At 37.2% G+C, this 20,545-nt stretch overlaps 1 protein-coding gene across 1 annotated transcript in view; it reads left to right on the top strand.

The window, feature by feature from the left end:
* Positions 1-18,847, top strand: part of ntsr1 (neurotensin receptor 1 (high affinity)) — a 95,919-nt gene extending 77,072 nt beyond the window's left edge. Inside the window, exons 3-4 of the mRNA XM_059333508.1 lie at positions 2,206-2,290; positions 17,160-18,847. Of these exons, the coding sequence (XP_059189491.1) occupies positions 2,206-2,290; positions 17,160-17,415 (341 nt within the window). The 3' untranslated portion in view covers positions 17,416-18,847. The remainder of the gene's footprint in view (positions 1-2,205; positions 2,291-17,159) is intronic.
* Positions 18,848-20,545: the final 1,698 nt, after the last annotated feature.

The following is a 20,545-nucleotide window of genomic DNA, read 5'->3' as shown; positions in this document are numbered from 1 at the left end:
CACTCTATGTGTAATGAATCTATATAATGTACGAGTTTCACTTTCTGAAATGATCGACAAAAAATATTGAACTTTTACATGATATTCTAATTCTTTCTGTACCTTGGTGGTCACATTTTATTCTTTTATACTAACCTGCTGATGTGATGGTCTGTCTCCAGGGCATCGCGTGACAACGATGTTGTGTGTGTGTTCGAGAAAAAATTGTGATATCCTATTGCAGCAAGTGTTGTTTGCATCAAGTTTTGAAAAGTGTAACCACACTTGTGACCACTCACCATTGCACTAACTCACTGTGACTTGAACAAGCTTCGGGGGTGACACAGTGTTGCTCTCTCTCTTTCTCTCTCTACTCTACAGGCCTCCAGGCAAACTGATTCACATTGGTTGCACTGGAGCTTTACACAGCACATAATTAAAGTGAACCCACAGTTTTTCCACTGCAAAACATTATGTAGATGATCGTAGCATTGAATCAGTTGTAGTTTTTCACATTACACTGAGAAATTAGCAAAATAAATAAATAAATGAGGTCACTGATGAAGTAAACATGATATCCTGAAGCAACATGGTCTCACAGGAATCCGTGGAATAGCCACGGATTCCGTATTATATATTCCGTATATATATACGGAATCACTCAAATTTCCGTGAAACTGACACGGATTTCGCTACAATGCAAGTTAATGACAGTCATATCCCGTGGCTATTCCAACATACAAAGTGATTATGTACACTCACTGAGTGATTATTTAGAAAATAAAACATATATTTATCGCTAGAAATGTGATCAAAATCCATTTTTATGCAGAAACTAAGTCAAAATATTGATTTTTTCACAAAAAATTAGAGAACTGTCCGCCATGTTTTTTGTTCTGACCGCCGGGACCTTGAAAGTCACGTGACTTGGAACAAACCAATAGGAAAAAATATCCATGGAATAGCCACGGGATATGACTGTCATTAACTTGCATTGTAGCGAAATCCGTGTCATTTCTATTATTCTTGTTTATTTATCCAAATTGGACTGTTGTAAATTAACTTACTGCGGTGTGCTTTGGTTTGAGTTGGATTTTTATAAATATAAAAATAAAATATAAATATTTATAAATATATAAATTTAAATCATTGTCACAAGATGAAACAGACATCAAGGAGTTCATTTTTAGTTATAACTCAAATTCAAAAATGTAGTTACTGCAGTTAGGCTTTGTAGGGCAGAATAGTTGTTTCTCAATTTTATATTATTACTTATTATTGTCGTTAGTAATGCCATATGATATTCTACCATGCTTGTGCCATGCGACTGACTGACTGCTGTGCTGAAAAAAATAAAACAAAATAAGTTGTGAAGCACACTGAAAAAAGAACCAACTTAATTGAATTGTTTCATTTGGTAACACCTAAATGAATGAAGTTCTTTCAAATTAATTTAAAATCAATTGTGTTAATCTAACTTATTAAATTAATTTGAAAGAACTTAATTCATTTAGGTGTTACCAAATGAAACAATTCAATTAAGTTGGTTCAACTATTTTCTTTTTTCAGTGCATAATTACTAATACAGATATGCTTTAAGAAATATAATAATGATGTTTCATGTTGCGATAACACTGTGGTTAAGGAATGAAGTTCTGCCTGAAAAAACACTTTTTTTTACAGTAATGTCCATGAAATGTCCCATACATATTATATATTTACTTGTGAAACTGTTGAAACTACATACAGTACATATACTAAAAGTCTGTAGAAAATAATTTACCTAAAAAAAAACATGCTGTAGGGAACCCACTTTGCATTTAAATGCAACTACAGTAATTGTTGTGACACAAACAAATATTTACCTTCCGTTTTTAATGTTAGACACACTGAAATACAATTCAAAACCATGTCTCTGTTGACGTGCGAGGGCAATTTATGCATATTGTCTCTGGGTTGTTGAGCATGATTGAATGGTGGCACACGACTTCTTTGTATATTCTGTCAAACACTTGAAGATGTCATTATTCTTTCTTTTGTTAGGTCCACAAATCTACATGTTTGCTATTTGTTCGAGCCTGATGGAGTGTACGATTTGCAAATATTTGCATTATTTTTTCATCTCTTGCATGTTGTATGTATGTGTGTGTGTGTATATTGCTCCTTATCTGTCTACTATATTCTTCTTCTTGGCCTCTGATGTTATCTCTCTCCCTTGTTTTTTAGGAGCGGTGGTCATAGCCTTCGTGGTCTGCTGGCTGCCCTATCACGCTCGCCGCCTCATGTTTTGCTACATCACTGACTGGTCCGAGTGAGTAACGATTCTTCTCTGGCTCTCATGCGAGGGAACCTCCAGTCGTTTGTTTGCTCACTTGATCTCTACCCGAACGCACTGTTGCAATGTGAAGAGCAGGGAAACACACTGAGACTTGGGGAGGACAAAAAAACCATCACAATAGCCAGGAGTTATGCTGAAAAATAACTCAGACTTTTATTTTCAGTCTCAAAAAAAAGACAAAATAAAATCATCTATCTATAAAAGCAAGAAGTGGCTGTGTGTGTGTGTGTGTGTCTCTGTGTGTGTAATATATATATATATATATATATATATATATATATATATGTGTATGTGTGTGTGTGTGTGTGTGTGTGTATATATATATATACATATATATATATATATATATATACATATATATACATATATATGTTATGGCATGCCGTTCAGGAAATTAATCTTTGAATATATTGAATGAATTCTTGAATATATGGAATGAACTCTTGAATATATGGAATGAACCTTGAATATATATAATGAATTCTCGAATATATGGAATGAACCTTGAATATATATAATGAATTCTCGATTATATGGAATGAACCTTGAATATATATAATGAATTCTCGAATATATGGAATGAACCTTGAATATATATAATGAATTCTCGAATATATGGAATGAACCTTGAATATATATAATGAAACTTGACTGACGTCATCAAGGCACTGCCATCTTGTATTTTGCTGCCGCAATAAGTGAGCATGAGTCAGTCTGGGAACCTTGTGGCAGCAACACTGACCAATGAGGACATTATCAACTTATTGTCAAGTGCTTGTATGGGCCACAATCCTCCCGATAGTACCCGTGCCCAATACAGTTCTCCTGAAGAAGAAGTTCGCTCCCTTTTTAATCTTTTTAATTAGTTCCTCACTCATTAATATGACGGCGGACAGACGGGAAAATAAAAGTCCCGTCAAAATAAAAGTAGCGAGCTAACTTATTATCAAGCACAATAAAGAAAAGAAAAAAACACTTATCATCATGCACTAGTATAGGCTATTCTCTTTCTACACCCAGGCATGGTTCACATTTATTTTAGTCAGTCAGTTTAGTCATACATAATTTTTATTGATTATTAATTATAATCATAACTAATGCCATGGAAGCTATCGCTATGAAAGAGTTTGTTTACTTAACTTTTTTTTTTTTTTTCAATATAAATGAAGTAGGACATCAAAAGATTCCCTTTGATTAGATAGGCTAAAGCACACTCAGAACATTGTCATATCATTTAATTACAGCAATAGGCGGCGGGTGAGCCTGACGTTTGGGAAGGCTATCTGACCACATATTATACAGAGCAACGGGTCGCCGGTGCTGCTGATCGCTTCTGAAGTACTTTTACGTTGTTGTGCCGGAACATGCCATATGTATCCCTGTTCAATTTCTCTGTGTTTTCATTTATGTGTGTGTGTGTGTGTGTGTGTGTGTGTGTATCTAGTTCATATCTCTCCGTCCGTTAGTCAGACTGACCTCAGATTTTGTATGTGGCTTGCATATGGCACGAAGGTGTGCATCTTTGATTTTGAAGATTTTTGAATTCATTTTTCAAAATATCATTATTTACGTAGGACGTGTTGCAGCATTGCACTGTTTGCACGGTTTAAGCAACAGATAGTGAGTGACTTGATGCTTCCTCAAACACAGTGCACACACCCACACACAGACCATCGCACACACATTAACATATGCATTAACCTCTGATACGCACACACACACACACACACACACGTTGGCTTTAGCCATCACTCAGAGGGTCATCAGTTAGAGCGTCTGACAGAGAGGAGCAGGACAGATACATCTTCCTGATTAGATTGCCTTCATTTAACATTCTCATCCTCTCTCTCTCAGATTCACTTGCTATCCCCCTCTCTTTTCTCTCTGTCTTCCCCTTTAACGATTAGTCCTTCCAGTCTATGTATTGTTTCACTAATGAAATCCAACAGACCCCATTTCAGTAAATAAGTGTTTGTGCTGGGAAAGCCTTGTATTGCTGCTCCATATGAAGGATGGACAACCGCATCTTGTTTCTAGGGTTTCCTTGTTTCCTCTCTGAGAGAAGTTAAAAACACATTACTTTTATGCACTTCTGTGTAATTGTGTGCAGCTTAATATGTATAATTTTCTGTGATTGCAAGGAAGGAGCAAGCAATCTTTTTTTTTTTTTTTTTTAAATTATACGAAGAGACAACTTCAACTTCTGATTTACCTGTGAGCCAACAAAACTTTAATATTACCTAATAGGGCTGGGCGATATGGACCAAAAGTCATATCCTGATATATTTAGGCTGAATATCGATAAGATATATATCCCAATATTTTCATCGTGCGAGAGCAAATGTTCAGTCAAAGTTATGACATGTCACAAGTAGTTTTATTCAAACCTGTTATTTAATTGAACATAAAAACTGTATAACAACCATTTTTTAATCAAAGCTCCATTAAGTGCACATTTAGAAAAAACAATCTTAAATAAAAATAGCCTATGCAATAAAATAGGCCAAATTTTTTTTCTGAAATATATATGAGAAAGGAATAATGAACATTGCAAAAAAAACTAAATATGACAAACCCTAGTAAGGGCAGCATTTATATATAAAGAAAGAAAAACAAATTGAACTATATCGACATATGTGATATGGCCTAATTCCATATCACATTAAAAAAATATATCAATATATCTTTTTTATCAATATATCGCCCAGCCCTACTACCTAATTATTATATGTAACATTTCCACATTGAAATATCTAGAAATTACTTCCTGTGTTACATATTTTTGTTGAGTTTGTACAAGCAGCAACCTCTGTGCCTGAAAAGTGAAGCCAATGCGGAAGTGCATTAAACCTGCATTCTTTCTAATGGGGGTTTATATGTAAGTCAATAGGAATATGAGTTATAACTTGATATATATATATCCTCAGTAAACATTTTCATAATGTGTTTTCAGCACCAGTTTCTGTGTTCATGTCGTCTTCAATCCAATCCATTTTGTAATTTATGGTCCCATGTGTGGGTCTGGACAAATCAATACAATGTGCAGCTGGACCACAGATAAAAGTCTAAAAAAAGCTAAAATTGGTCGCCAAATATACTTAGACAGCTGTCAATATAGCTGGGCAGCTCACTCAACTCCAGCTTACACAGGCAAACAGCAGCAGCTCTGCTCCAGCCCTTCTACCAATATTTCTCTTTGCAATGGCATGTAACAGGACAAAGCCTCCCATCACATTTCTAAAACCTGGAAACAGAGACAAGAGGAGGTGCAGAAGTCTAGTTTTCTCTCATACCCCTTTTCGACCAATGCAGTTCCAGGGCTGGTTCGGAGCTGGTGGCTAATCTTGAACTAATTCCTCACTTTTCAATTATCAAAGAACCAAAACCAGGAAAACTGGTTCCAGAGCAGCACCGACTCTTTGCTGGTCTTGAAGCACGAACCAACATGTCAGGTGCTGGGGACGAATATCGTGACCAACGTATTCTTGACATTCTTGACAAAGACGAAACACTATTTTTCCGACTTTTTTCTCTCATAAATCTGCTACTTCTTTTTCTCGCAGATTTACATCTCACATTTTACCTTTTTACATTTACCAGATTCACACTTTAAATCTGGTAAATCTGCAACTTTTTTTCTCATAGATTTGCCACTTTTTTTTTCATAAATTGGCAACTTTTTTCTCGCAAATTTGCCACTTTTAATCTCGTGAATCTGCAACTTTTTTTCGCACAAATTTAGCTACTTTTTTCTCGAAGTATTACCCCTGGATCCCTGTTTTTTTTTTTAATTTTCATACAAAGTCTAACGTAATCGCTGCATACAAGATGCGCAGAACAACATTGTGTTTGGATACCAATGAAGGCTCACAAAGCCATGAACCACATTTGTAAAGACACAATTTAGCTGAGGTCAACTGGCAACGGGGCCATATTAACCCGCTGAAACGCAAAAATAGCCACCCAGTGTTGATGAGGAGGACACGTTCCTGTCAGATATTCAATTTTCTCAGTTGCATGTAAACTGGGACAAGGACAGAAGTCCGATTAGACGCCAAAATCGATTTTTAAGCATATGTACAACCTGATAATGTAATAAATTCCTGATAATGTAATAACCCCGATAATGTAATAAAAATCTGCACTTGAGTCCATTGAAAATGTAATAAAACCTGATAATGTTATAACTTCCCAATAATGTAATACACTTTTTACCAATAATGTAATAAAGTATAACACCAGGCATCTTTAGATTTCAAGAAGCTGTTGAATGCATTCGTGTGTCATGGATACCTCGTTTGTGAAAAATGGATGAACGGGTCAAAAGTTAATAAACATTCAACTTTGACCTGTTGGTGATCCCATTAATGTTATACTTTATTACATTATTGGTAAAAAGTGTATTACATTATTGGGAAATGCACTTTATTACATTATCGGGAAGTTATTACATTATCAGGTTTTATTACATTTTCAATGGACTCAAGTGCAGATTTTTATTACATTATCGGGGTTATTACATTATCGTGAATTTATTACATTATCAGGTTCTACAGCATAGCTCGATTAAACTGTGCATGTAAACACACTGATAGTCGCGTAGAGTGGAGAGCATTACAGACGTGCCTGTGGAAAAGTAAACATTTTCTGAGACGGTTCACAAGTTTAACCAACTGCCACCAGCCCAGAAAAACAACAAGGTTTGCGTTGGTCAAAAAGAGGTATCTGACTACTTGAATCCACAGATGCTGAAAGCATGGATTTTTTCCCCCAATGATTAAAAAAAAAAACTGCCTACCCCTTCTTGAAATTAGTTGCATTATTTATTCAGAAAGAATTTGGTATAATTATTTCATCGCGTCACAACTAGTTGCCATCTAACACTCTTTGTCAACATACCAGCTGCCATTTGTCTTTAAAAAAAACAAGTTGATTATGGTAATTCTGTATTGGTGTGTGCTTTCTGCATCATGTCCGCAGTGGAGCCATGATGGAGAGGCGAGCACTGTTATTATTCAGGCACCAGAGAAACCACAGGGTACAGCATCAGTCCAGCTGTCATAAAAACAGCATGAGTCAACCCCCCTGCAGCATGAAAGGAAAGCCTGCTTTAGTTTTGCTCCATTTCAAATGTAAAAGGGTGTCATTTCAGAAATACTTTTGCTCTGCTTGGGAAACGGCTACCATAACATAAGGTCACTGAATCAATCAGTCGATGTCAGTTGGAAAGGACATCCAGAACTTTTTCCTTTTTTCTGGTCTGCTTGTCTGTTGAGACGTCCTTCGCTATAAATTAAATTTGAGACTTATGAAGACAGCAGACAGAGTGGATCTGGTGTGTGAATAAAGCAGCAGCCTGTTAGTCTGGACTTGTTAAAAAAAAACAAAAAGACAAAATTTCACTGGACACAAAACTTTCAAGAAATGTCCTAAATCAAGTATTTGTTGTTTTAAGAAATTGCCATGCTGCTACAGCTTGCTAAACATGGGTGATGAGGTTGTTACACTTTTTAAAAAGAGAACTGATGAATCCATACACACCCCTGATTTACACTAGTCCTAAATATATTATCATATATTTTATTTTTATTTTATATTTTATTAAAACAGTTTATTTAAGTAAAATATAAATACTGTATTACAACAGGAGTAGCTTTTTTGTCAAAAGTTTTTGACACAACTCACAGCATCCATTTCTATGGTGTTCCTCAAGGTCTGGGTGTCTTAATGTGGTATTTGTTCTCAAGTGGTTGAAAATTTTAACATTTTGCACCATATCTGTATAACAAATGGTACCAACACAATATTACTGCAACAATATATGAGACCAAATAGACCATGGGAATGGCTTTCATATTCCATCATGTTGTTCTAAGCCATTATGCACTGTAAATTGGAAAGGGCGCCTAGCCAAAATACAATGTTTATTAAGGATTTATGACTAGAACAACTTCTGTTGTGTTCTAGTCTGTTACAGACACAATGCCAGATTTATCATCAGGTCCTCAGCTTTCAGACCAAGGACACCACTTCTATTCAATTACATTTCAATTCAAACAACTTTAATAATCCCACAAGGGGCAATTCATTTTGAGCAGCAGGTTGTCGTGGTTCATACAGCCCACATGGCCACCAACAAATAGTCAGTACATAAATAGTCGACACACCACACATCAGACAACATGGAGCTTAGAATGGACACATTATAAAAGCCTACTACATACAGATTATTTAAAAACTACATTGCTTTAAGAATAAGCAAAGAAAGAAATCAGGAAAAAAATTAAAATAAAAACCCTATGAAGAATTTAAAAGTTTTGGGGTGTTCCTGCTGGCACACCTGGTAGAGCGTAGATCACAGCACAGAGGCCCAGTCCTCGTAAGCGGGCGGCCCGGGTTCGAATTCACTCTCAATATCTCTGCTGTCAATAAAGCTACAAAATGCCCCAAAAATATCTTTAAAAAAAAAGAATTTAAAAGTCTTAGTGCAAGGGGGACGAATGATTTGTAGAAGCGATTTGTTTTACACACTGAAAAAAGAACCAACTTAATTGAATTGTTTCATTTGGTAACACCTAAATGAATTAAGTTCTCTCAAATTAATTTAATAAGTTAGATTAACACAATTGATTTTAAATTAATTTGAAAGAACTTAATTCATTTAGGTGTTACCAAATGAAAAAATTCAATTAAGTTGGTTCAACTTCACAATACTAGTCAGGCTGTTCCTGTCTTTGACTCAAAGACAATGAAACCAACAGATAAAGGAAAAACACATAAGACTCTCAATAAATGCTTGATAAAAACAATAAAAAGTACAACAGGCCTGACAGAGAAAGAATTTAGTTTCAAAGATTAATTGTCTGTTGTCCTCGTTTTACTATAAAATCTGTGTTCAAATCAAATTTGAGATGGTCGTCAAAAGTATTTGTATGATGAAACAATTTCAACGTTTTTGTTACTTATGATGCACTCAGTAGGAATTTCCTTCTTACGTCTAACATCAATAATCAATTCTTTGGTTTTGGATACATTTAAATCGAAAAAGTTACAGTCACACCAGGAGATAAAATCAGTTAGGGTGCTCTCGTTCTATGCATCTACTGTTAATCATTTTCTCCTCCTAAACTTCCCCTGTTCCCCAGAATGTGTCTAAGGTGGGTCCATGAGGAATAGACTAGCCCCTGACAATAAATATGAAATAATAATTGCAGTCCACTGATGGATTTGCAGCTTTTTCTGCCTTGGAACTGTGCTGCCCTCGAGCTGAGAAGCACCTGATTCAGTGTGAGAGTGTTTGTATGTGAGACACTGACAGAGACATGGATCCATTTTCCTAAACACAGTGCAATGTCCAAATACCAGAAAACATTTGGTGGGCACCTCAGGGCATGTTGGCAGAATTCTGCTAATTTGGTGCCAAGAGGCGCCCAGTGCAGATGGATGTGGATTGGAAGTAATGGGTTTCAGTTAGTGTTGGGGACTGGTAGCTGTCACGACTAGTAAAATGTTGCTTCTCTTTCCTGGTTTTAGCAGTCCTCTCTGATAACACCATGGCAGCAGGATCAGTCCTGAGTGAATCTGCCACAAGAGGAAACTGACTCATATCCTTTAAGCACAAAATCCCCACATTTGAAACTGCTGCACCTGTGGTCCACCATTTGTAATTATAATGAAAAGTGTCAGCAGCTTGAGGGATTCCTATCCAATCAAAATTCAGCAAAGATGGTCATCACCCGCCATCCTCCATTACATGAACAGAACACACATATACCTGAGTATATGTAATGAAAAGGTCAACTATCCTGTGGTGCCTTTCAATTCTCCCCTCATTCATCTTTAATGGTGTCCCTGTATGCAGACAGACACGCACATCATTGACTTTCTGCACACTTCAGTGACCCTTGTCCATTTTAAGAGCAGAACAGATCAATACACCAGTTTCCCGTAACTGAGATGACACTTGGGGTTATCTACACTATGTGTGGGGACATTTATGTGTTATGACTTATAACCTTTAGCTTTCCCTTTAAATTGTCTTAATCTCTTGTTTCTGTGCTATATACCGTTCTATATTAGTATCCATTCTTCTTGCTTTACATGTGCACATGAATTAATACAATACTCAACAACCTCAGGAGAAACATCTTGGTGGGTGAATTATCCATGAAGATGAGAACAGATAGCATTTACAAGTACATCTCAAAAAATTAGAATATCATGTAATGATGAAATAATTGACAAAAAATATTGAACTTTTTCAAGATATTCAATTTTTTTTAAATGTACCTGTATGTACTTGTTATGTTTTCTTAACTGTTATTGTCTATTTGTATTTTTCTTACAATCTCTTGACCTGAAACTATTTAATTGACTTGTATTTGGCTGGTCAACACGAATAATGAGAATATGCAAATTTGTGTTATTCGTAAGTTAAAACTTTCATGACAGGTTCACGTGACACTGTGTCTGAAAGCTAAATTCTAATTTTTTGAGATGCACCTGTATATTCACTGGGAAACATTTGCTCTGGTGTGCTACAGCCAAGTGGGTCAACCACACCCACACTTCTTCTTTGCTTCATTGGTTGATGCTGCTACCGTCATAGTTCACCACCATAGAACTCCATGTGATACAATGTCATTAATTTGCTTCACCAGCAGTAACAAATGTTTTCTTCTATTTGCTCACATAGAAAGGAAATTAATGTTAAATATTTATATGTGTGACCACAGCCTCGTGGTTAATTTTCAAGACCGGTTTAAAGCATAGATTGTATATAAATAATGGACTTAGTCACCGTGACATCACCCATTGGTTTGTGGTCCATTGGAAGCATCGAGTTCAGCGTTACACTCGTCGCCATCTTGTGTCATGTTGAAGTATCCTTGAGCAAGATACTGAACCCCAAATTGCTCCTGGTGCTGAGTGTGAATGAATTCCCAATGGTGGCAGGTAGGACCGTAAAGGGTAGCCTCTGCCACCAGTATGAATGTGTGTGTGAACAGGTGAATGAGTGCAGTCTGTAGTGTAAAGAGCTTTGAGTAGTTGCAAATCGACGAGAAAATCGCTATATAAGTGCAGGTCCATTTACCATTTACCAAATCATATGCTTCTTTATCTTCTATTTTCTTCTAAATGGGGCCATTATTTGAACTATTAACATGAAATTGTCTTGAAGAAGAAGTTTTACTAGCGATTGAGACCATAGTGTTGTCCTAAAAATAATTTCTGAGGTAATAAATCAAGTGAGAAGTTTTCTCATTTTGTATTGAAATGAATGGACCCAAGTGCTTCTGCAGCCGCCGGCAGCGCCCCCTGCTGGAATTTTTGGTAGAATGCAGCTTAAGACAACTCCTGGTTTGCCTCCCTGCTCAGACCAGGAGGTTGCAGCCTGGTTTAAAGAGCGTGTTGATTTGTGTTTTTTTTTCCATTCTGTAGCTTCACAGCACTGTTCCTTAACTATTCAAATCCAAACGTTCACAATTTGGTGGGAAACACCCACCCTGAAGCTAAGACACTAAGACGTAAACTTTAAGCATGCTATGTTTATCTCTAAAGTTACCTCCATTTAACTGACGCGTTTGACTATAAAGTTGTATGTTGTAGTTGCTTCAAGTCTTCCCTCATCCTTGATTCGTTTCTTCCCTTTCCATCTCTCTACCCCTCCCATCTCCTGCTCCATCTTATATAATCTTTATATCCTTAATGTTCCTCTCCCCCCTGCTGTGCAGCTTAATCTCCCTCTTCCTTCTTCTCTCCAACAGCAATCAGAGAGATTGAGTCAGATCACATAGGTTTAAACGTCACTTGTGTTTTGCAGAGAAAATATATAAACTTGAATAATAACCCCTTAAATATAAAAGAATAACATTTGTTATAGGTTACAGGACACACTGTCAGTCCAATTCCTTATTGGATTGAAAGTAACATGAATATGTTCCATTTCAAAATGGATTTAGCACATGCACTTCAAAAGGCAATCTTATTCTTCAGTAGTCATCCATTTAATTCCAGCACAGAGAAGGTTTAGTTTAGTGTAGCTTTGACAGCATGAATAAAGGCTGATGGGAAGCACATTGCAAAACATGGAGACACTTCCACCGTAGTTTCTCAGACATTCAAAGCTGATGACATTCAAAGCATTTCTTGGTAGTGGACCAGCAAGGCCTAAATGAGCAGTGACATCTAAAGAGTAGATTAGTGGGTTTGTGTAATACATGCTCACCAGCCATTACCAGGAATCACTGTCTCTTGTTTGGGAGAACAAATCTCCTTAGCCTGTCGACTCTCAACACTGTAATTATCTGCCCAGTGAAATAAAGCAAGATGTTTTTTCTACTATGATTATAAACTTAATTCTTTACAGCCAAACAAGAGGACTTTTGGGAACCCCAGCTATGATTTTGGTTACATAAGCCTTGTTTCCATTACAACTGAATACCCGGAATGAGGCGATTTCACTTGCCTAAACGTCCCTAATTTGAATATGATCTGTCCCAAGCGGTCGTTTGACTGGACTCGCGACTGTGGCTCAGTTGGTAGAGTGGGTTGCCCCCAAACCGAAGGGTTGGTGGTTCGATCCCTGACCATCTCAGCCTACATGTCGAAGCAAGATACTGCCCCCAAATTGCTCCTGATGCTGCGTTCATCAGTGTGTGAATTAATTCCCAATGGTGTCAGGTAGCCTCTGCATTCACCAGTATGAATGTGTGTGTGAAAGGGTGAATGAGCGCAGTCTATAGTGTAAAGTGCTTTGAGTGGTCGCAAATTGACTAGAAAAGCGCTCAGTCAGAACATGAACAAACAGTTCAGAAAAGCGCTAAGTGCAGGTCATTTACCATTTACTTTTTTGTCCCTGTTGAAGAGCAGGGCCGTTTTTCTCCCCTGAAAAAAGCCTGGTTGCTGATTGGATAGAACGCTAAGCAGGATTTGACGTAGTGCTCGATGCCACAACAACACATGCCATTTGTAAAACCCGGCAAAGTAGTGTACTTTCATAGTGTGGTCCCACAAATCCCCGCTATATTGCTGGAAAGAAATGTGCTGGCTTTTCGCCTTAGGGCGTTCATAGTGATCCAATTAAGGCGTGATTTTCTGCCATTTCATAGTGCAGTCCAGTGACGCGGAACGAGGTGCACAGTAGCACAGTGCTAATAGGCTAACAGTTAGCTCTTTAGCAGTACAGTGTGTATGTGCTGCTGCTGCAGGAGGTGTTCACTTAGCGATCTCTGTTTGTTTACAACAAGCACCTGTGCACAGTTAGCGATGCTGGTTAATTCACGATCAGCGGCGGACACTTTGTGTACAGTTATCGATGCCCGTTTGTTTATGATCAACGGAGAGGCTGTGCATAATTAGCCATGCTGGTTTGTTTATGATCAGTGGTGGACGTTGTGCACAGTTAGCGACGGTGGCCACAGTTGTGTCTCCCGTGTTTAATCTGTCGCGTATGTGATGTCATGGTCAAAAGTCTCTTAAATCCCTCTGGGGGCCTTTTTTTGTAATGGAGACAGGCTAAGTGAGCCTCCATTTGAGACGGCGTGGCCTGAGACTTTCCCAGCGGCCACTCTTCCCCCTAAAGGAAAAACAGGTATAGGGATACACTGTTTCATTGGCTTATCTCTATCAGTTTTGCACTGGCAAAATGTTGTGTTGGTTATTTGAAAGACTGTCCTCCCCGGACAACAATTTCTATTTCAATATTTCAATATTGTTATTTTATATCAATTTTTTCTTATTTCTATTTACTTCAAATGGATTTCTATATTTTCATATTTCTAATTTTATTTCTATTTGTACAAGACTTGTTGCATTTGTATTTTACATTGTTGTGTATTTAGTGTAGTGCTTACGCCCTATAGACTGTAATATTGATTCATTAAGCCGTTAAAGTCATTGATGTCTCATACAGCAGAAACTGTAACAAAGCAAATTCCCCCGGGAGTCAACAGAGTATTTCTGCCTCGATATGTTATTTGTACAGCAGTTTATTATGATCCATATTTGTCCCCAGTGACACCAAAAGTCAACGTCATTATTTTAGGTTATTGTAATTATTGTAACGTCCATGCGTAAACATTGAGCTCTACATCATGATTTAGCTTTGTGTTCAGCTATGTAACTATGTAAATGAAGTCTAACACTGGTGTACTGATATAAACTGATAAAAAGAGGGACCTCACAGATCCTGTTAGCTAACTTTACATAGAGCTGGACATTTTAATGATGAATGAATTAACTCCAAATTGATTGTAATCCCCCAAATTGTGTAATTGTAGGCCTTATGGGATAGACTAATTTTGCCAAACATAACTTGTCTGACAATGCTAAACAATAAAGCTTAATCCAACAGTTGGTTTAGTGTGTAAAAAATATTTTCAAGCAACATGATGCTTTTTTTAAACAAATGTAATGAGTTGATTAATATGAGGTATGAATTGAAAAAAAATCATGATTTTATTCAACAAAATTATATTTTAAATAGGTGAATTTTCTTTTTAAACAAGTTGGATTCTTCAATGACTTTTACAGCTTAATTAATCAATATCCCAGTCTATAGGGTGATAGCCTGCTGTCCTTTGAGGTCATAATCCAGTATGCTATTCACAACACATAGTATGTACTCTTAGATATGTAATTAAGGTTAAGAAAAACAATAATAATTTTAAAATATGCCTTGAAATATGCCATTAAGGTTGTAAGCAAGTACCTCCACTATGTCCCAAATTACCAAACATGTTACTGAAAAACAGTTTTGTGTCAACGACAACCGAATGGTTAGCCATGCTTTGTTAAAATATCATTCACATTTAATTTCTTCAAAAAGCAGGCACCTTTAGTATTGTTTTCAAAATGTTTTCAGCTGATAACAAGGATGTGATGACAAGGTAGAACTATAAACACTGTCAAAGTATACCTGAATTCAGCCTACATGAAATATTATGGGAATGGCTGCTGTTGGCATTTCCTTTGCTGTTTCTGAAAGAGGAGCTTGTTGTGCCATAACACACACCACCTTTACCCTGTCAGAATCTGTCATTTTAGCTTGCAAAGCTTGGATCACTAAAATCACAATCTGCCTCCTACGTTCTTGTCCTTCTATCTGAGCAGCGCCTGCAGCCGCGAGCCCCTCCCACTCTGCTTGCTGCTCACAGTCAGGTCTCCTGTCTGAGCCTGAGCCTCTCCTATCAACAGCTCCCGCTCCAGCAGGATGACACTCCTTCATGTCTCTCTTCCTCTCCAGTAGAGATATAGAACTGTTTATGTCAGAGAGGACGTGTGGTGTTTATTCAAAGTTATTTAAAGTTAATGCTAAGTGGACGGGTTTACTCTGTTTATTGCCTCTTACCTGGTTCTATATTAACACCCTCCCCTGTCTATTTTGGCTTTCTCTGTTTCTTTTCTCTTTTCTTTTTTCCCCACCTGACTTCATTGGACTGGCCATTTTAATAGTGAACTCCTGGAGTAGGAGCTAATCAAACGTTTGACCTTATGTATTATTATTGTGGGCAAAACCATTTTCTTACATGGGGGTGAATTAAAGGTTTTCCATCACTATGTCAGGGAAAATTAGGAAGATAAATACAGGAAGGGTTTATGTTAAAATTTCTACATTCTTGACAAACGGTCCCATTTTGACAACTTAATCCAGCAGAAAATGTAGGCTACCCCCTGTTGGCAGGCCTGACCATAACTAGCTCACATCTGGCAGAAGTTATTTTATGCTAAACTATCTTTTATTAAGTCTAGACATATAGATTTGTTTCCTAACACTAACTTAGTGGTTTTGTTGCCTAAACCTAACTAAACTACTACCGTTTTACAATGTTAACCATGTGTTCTTTACTCCAATAGCTGGGTTTCAGTCACGTGATTATGATGACGTAAGAAGGCGGGGTGATTTCAAATGGAGGGCAGGAAGTAAACATCGGTAGCCTAAACATGGAGGAAACCATAGTCCACACGATAGCCCGCTAACGTTAGCATGCTGCTCGCCTGTATCAATCACATTGCTGTTGAACAAATCAAATAAATGAATGATAAACGTTTAAGTTTGTCTCTCAGCGGCACCGAGTTGGTCTTGGTCTCGCTAGCCCACTAACGTTAGCTTGCGATCGATTGCCCGCTAATGTTAGCACCAGTATGCTAACAATAGCCCGTTAATGTCAGCACGATAGGTAGCCCGTATCAATAATTTTGCAGTTAAACAAATGAGTGATACACATTTTAGTTGTTCTCTCTCAACGGCACAGAGTTGGTCTTGGTCTCACTTGCCCGCTAACGTTAGCACTCTATCGGCACCGAGTTGGTCTTGTTGGTCAGATAGCCCCGCCCCCAGCCTCTGACCAAGTGGCTCGCGGTTCAAGACCAGCAGAGAGTTGATGCCGCTGTGGAACCAGTTTTCCCGGCCAGCAAAATCCACTTTCTATGGCGTTGTCCAGTTAGCCTTATACATTTCTCACCTTTATGGTCTACAACATTTGGTAAGCCAAAGAAAATGCTTTTCCTTCTGTCTATTTGAACAATTGGAGCATCCGTATCCTGCACAAAACATAGGCATTTTCTCAGATGGCAGATCCAGCAAATTCACTTCCTGCCATGCATCTGAATTAAGCACTCTCACGATTCAGCAATGTGACGTCAATGTGAAAGTGACCTATTCTCCTTTACTGCTATATTAATGTTCAGCCCAGGATTTCACAGTGCATTCCAAATATATGTATGTGTATATAATTTGAAAGAAATCCACTGATGTTTAACATGCCACATATTTATATTGAGCACGTGTTTAATATGTCACACATAACATAATGGCTTCCTGTCTTGTGTTTTCTCACAGTGGCTTGTATGACTTCTACCACTATTTCTACATGCTGACCAACGTCCTGTTTTACGTCAGCTCAGCCATCAATCCCATCCTCTACAACCTGGTGTCTGCCACCTACCGCCAGATCTTCTTCTCCACACTGCGCTACTTCTGCATGCCGTGCCGCCAAACACCCAGGAGACACCCCCACGCCTTAACCCGCCACTCCATCAGCATCTCCAGCAACCACACTCTCTCCACCAACATCATCAAAGAGACGGCGTACTGACTGGGACTACACGTTCTCATCCTACAAACCCATCCACTGCCACCTTGTGATTACTGCTCCAACTCCATCAAGGGAATTATGGAACTGGGTTAGAGACTGTTGGCACTAGATGATCCAGTATTTGGTTCGCCATCATTGTCATGGGGGGGTCAAGTCCCCATTCTGAGACCACTGTGATTTCATTTCAGACGCACATTTTAATACATGGTATTGTGTGTTGTGTCTTTATTCCTTTAGCAAGAGATTGTAAAATTTAAAAAAAATGACAATGGAAGAATTAAACGAGGAAAGAAGGATGGCCATAGGACACAGAGTGAAGGGGCATATTTTAAAAAGGAAACTGATATGTAAATGTTTTATACGTGTTTTTATCGGACCATTCATTCACACTTGCTCAGTGCTGTATAGTGTACATGACTACTGTTTCATTGTTTTTAAGAATCAACCTTTAAACCTCTTGAAAGTTCTTTCTCTATAAAAATGGCCTCTCGCAGTACTTCACCTGATGAAACCCTCCTTTGTGCCATTTTGGGTGAACTTGGCTTTGATGTTGATGTTGATGGGGAAAGAAGGCAAATCATTGGTATATTCTCTGTCTTAGATCCAAGTTGCATTGACAGCTGCAAAGGAAGAAACTCTTGCATCATTACCACTTCCTTCTCAAAGGCAATTTTTTTTTTTGAACGGAGTAGAGTTACATCAATCTGACTTTTTAAATCTATTTTAATTTTAAGCTGTATGCCTCACTGTGTGGAAGTGACAGGCAACATCAGGCTTGACTGCTTTCCCCCCCCAAATTTTTTTACATATTAAAATAACATATGGTAATAATGATGTAAGATATAATTTCTTTATTATTACAATAACACAGGTGCTTCTCAATGAATTAGAATATCATAGAAAAGTTTATTTATGTCAGTAATTAAATTCAAAAAGTGGAAATAACACATTATATAAATTAAAGAATTAAACATTTCATGTCCTAACTTCTAATTATAATGAGTATGGCTTACATTTAATGAAGACCTTAAATTAAATGTCTGAAATATGTTTTGATATTACAAAAGACAAAATTTTAAAAGAATGTTTATGTTTGGAAAGTATGTCATCTATATGACTCAATACTTGGTTGGAGCTGTTTGACTTCAACTACTGGAAATGGACTTTTACATCATATTCTAATTTATTGAGATGCACCTGTCAATCATAATAATAAAGAATCACATTTATCAGATAGACCCCACTGTCAATGATACCTCATCCAGCTGTTTGAGCCACATCAGCACGATATCCTTTGTCGTTGGGCTGGGCGATATTCCTAAATATCCTATGTCGGTATAGGTCACTGTATCACAGCATTTCTTTTCTGGTAAATCAATAAAAAAAAAACAGTCTATGTGAAATAACCCCATATGGAAAAGCCCATTTTATACACTCCATACTCCATGTACAGGTGTGTCTCAATACATTAGAATATGATGTAAAAGTCCATTTCTAGAAGTTCAAGTCAAACAACCCCAACCAAGTATTGATTCATATAGATCAGGGGTCGGCAACCTTTACTAACAAAAGAGCCACTGTTGGCCCAAAAAAAAAGAGAGAAAATGTCATAATGGAGCCACAAACTTTATTTTCAGCCTTACAATGAAGATAAAATAGCCTACTAAGTCTAGCCTAGCAGCATCACTAATGGGTCATGATGAACATTTCTTGATATGATTTTGTCAAAATGCAGCAACTCAAAACTAGACTTGAAGTTGGCAATATCTAGAGTTTACGGCACTGGGCCGTAGACTTTCATAAGCATTTAAGTTGACTAAAATGTTAAAACATTTTTACAATGTCATATATAAGTGACACATTTTTACAACTGAAGAATACAAATTGCTTTGGGCCTACACCAATGATAAATGAACATTAAAATGTAAAGAAATAAATGATTCATTTCGTATAATTTTGTTGTCACAGCCACAGGGAGACACATGTGGCTCCGGAGCTTCAGTTTGTCTTAGCCTGATATGGATTGACATACTTTTCAGAGGCCAACATTTCCATATTAAACATACTTTTTAAAATGTGTCTTTTGTAATATTAATATTTTTGAGACACTGAATTTTTGGTCCTCATTCAATGTAAGCCATAATCATTATAATTAGAAGAAATCAAATAAATTAAGACATGATTCATTCTGTGTGTAACAGATCTATACAATGTGTTATTTCCACTTTTTGAATTGAATTACTGACATAAATAAACTTTTCTATGATATTCTAATTTATTGAGATGCACCTGTAAGGTTTGCTCCAGTTTCTCTCCTACATGCAGGAATCAAAACGTAAAACACCGTCCAAATGACAAACATACAATACATTTAATACAAATACATTTATTTGCTAGACCTTTTTGCCCATAGATTTTTAGATAATTTGACAATACATATTGACATATTGCCCAGCCCTACATCGGCATTGGTGCTCTCTAGAGTATGACTCTGAAATATGAAGGACCATGGAATTTGTAAAGATTATGATTGTTTCTTTTAATAGTTTCTGCATTCATTGAAAAGTTTGTAGACACAGGAAATGTAATGATTGTTTGTTAATGTATTTGATTATTTGAAGTATTTGTGTATTAGTGATGTGGAGCAAATATCACGTGTTGGAAATGAAATGATGCAGAGACACAAGAATGCTTACCTGGAGTCTGCGGGTGCAGAAAAAGGATCATTTCAACTCTAATGACTCCCCACCAGCTGCTGCTTGAGCAATCAGAGGAACGGAGAGATCTTGGAACTCCAACGTTTCCTTCAGGAGCTACATGAAGGAACAATCTTTTGGTTAAGGCACACACAAAGGATTAAAGAAATGACATTGCCATTATTTATCAATGGTTAAGCAACTGCATTTTGAAAGGCCAAGAGAATTGAAGTTTTTGTGTTTCTCCTCCAATGGTGGGTAGCAGAAGATGCTTTGATTGCATCTATATACAAGCCTGATTGTCTTAAACTTGGGGTGCTGTGTAATATGTGAATAAAAACAGAATGCATAAAATTCAGAATTCAAAGTTTATCAAGAGTATGAAATATATAGTCATAGAAAAAATATTAGACCCTTGTTTTCTTCAATCTCTT

The sequence above is a fragment of the Centropristis striata genome, chromosome 5 (genome assembly GCF_030273125.1).
Source record: "Centropristis striata isolate RG_2023a ecotype Rhode Island chromosome 5, C.striata_1.0, whole genome shotgun sequence".
In the NCBI taxonomy this organism is placed as follows: Eukaryota; Metazoa; Chordata; class Actinopteri; order Perciformes; family Serranidae; genus Centropristis; species Centropristis striata.
The sequence above is the reverse complement of the archived record's forward strand: the minus strand, read 5'-3'. Positions and strand labels throughout refer to the sequence as shown.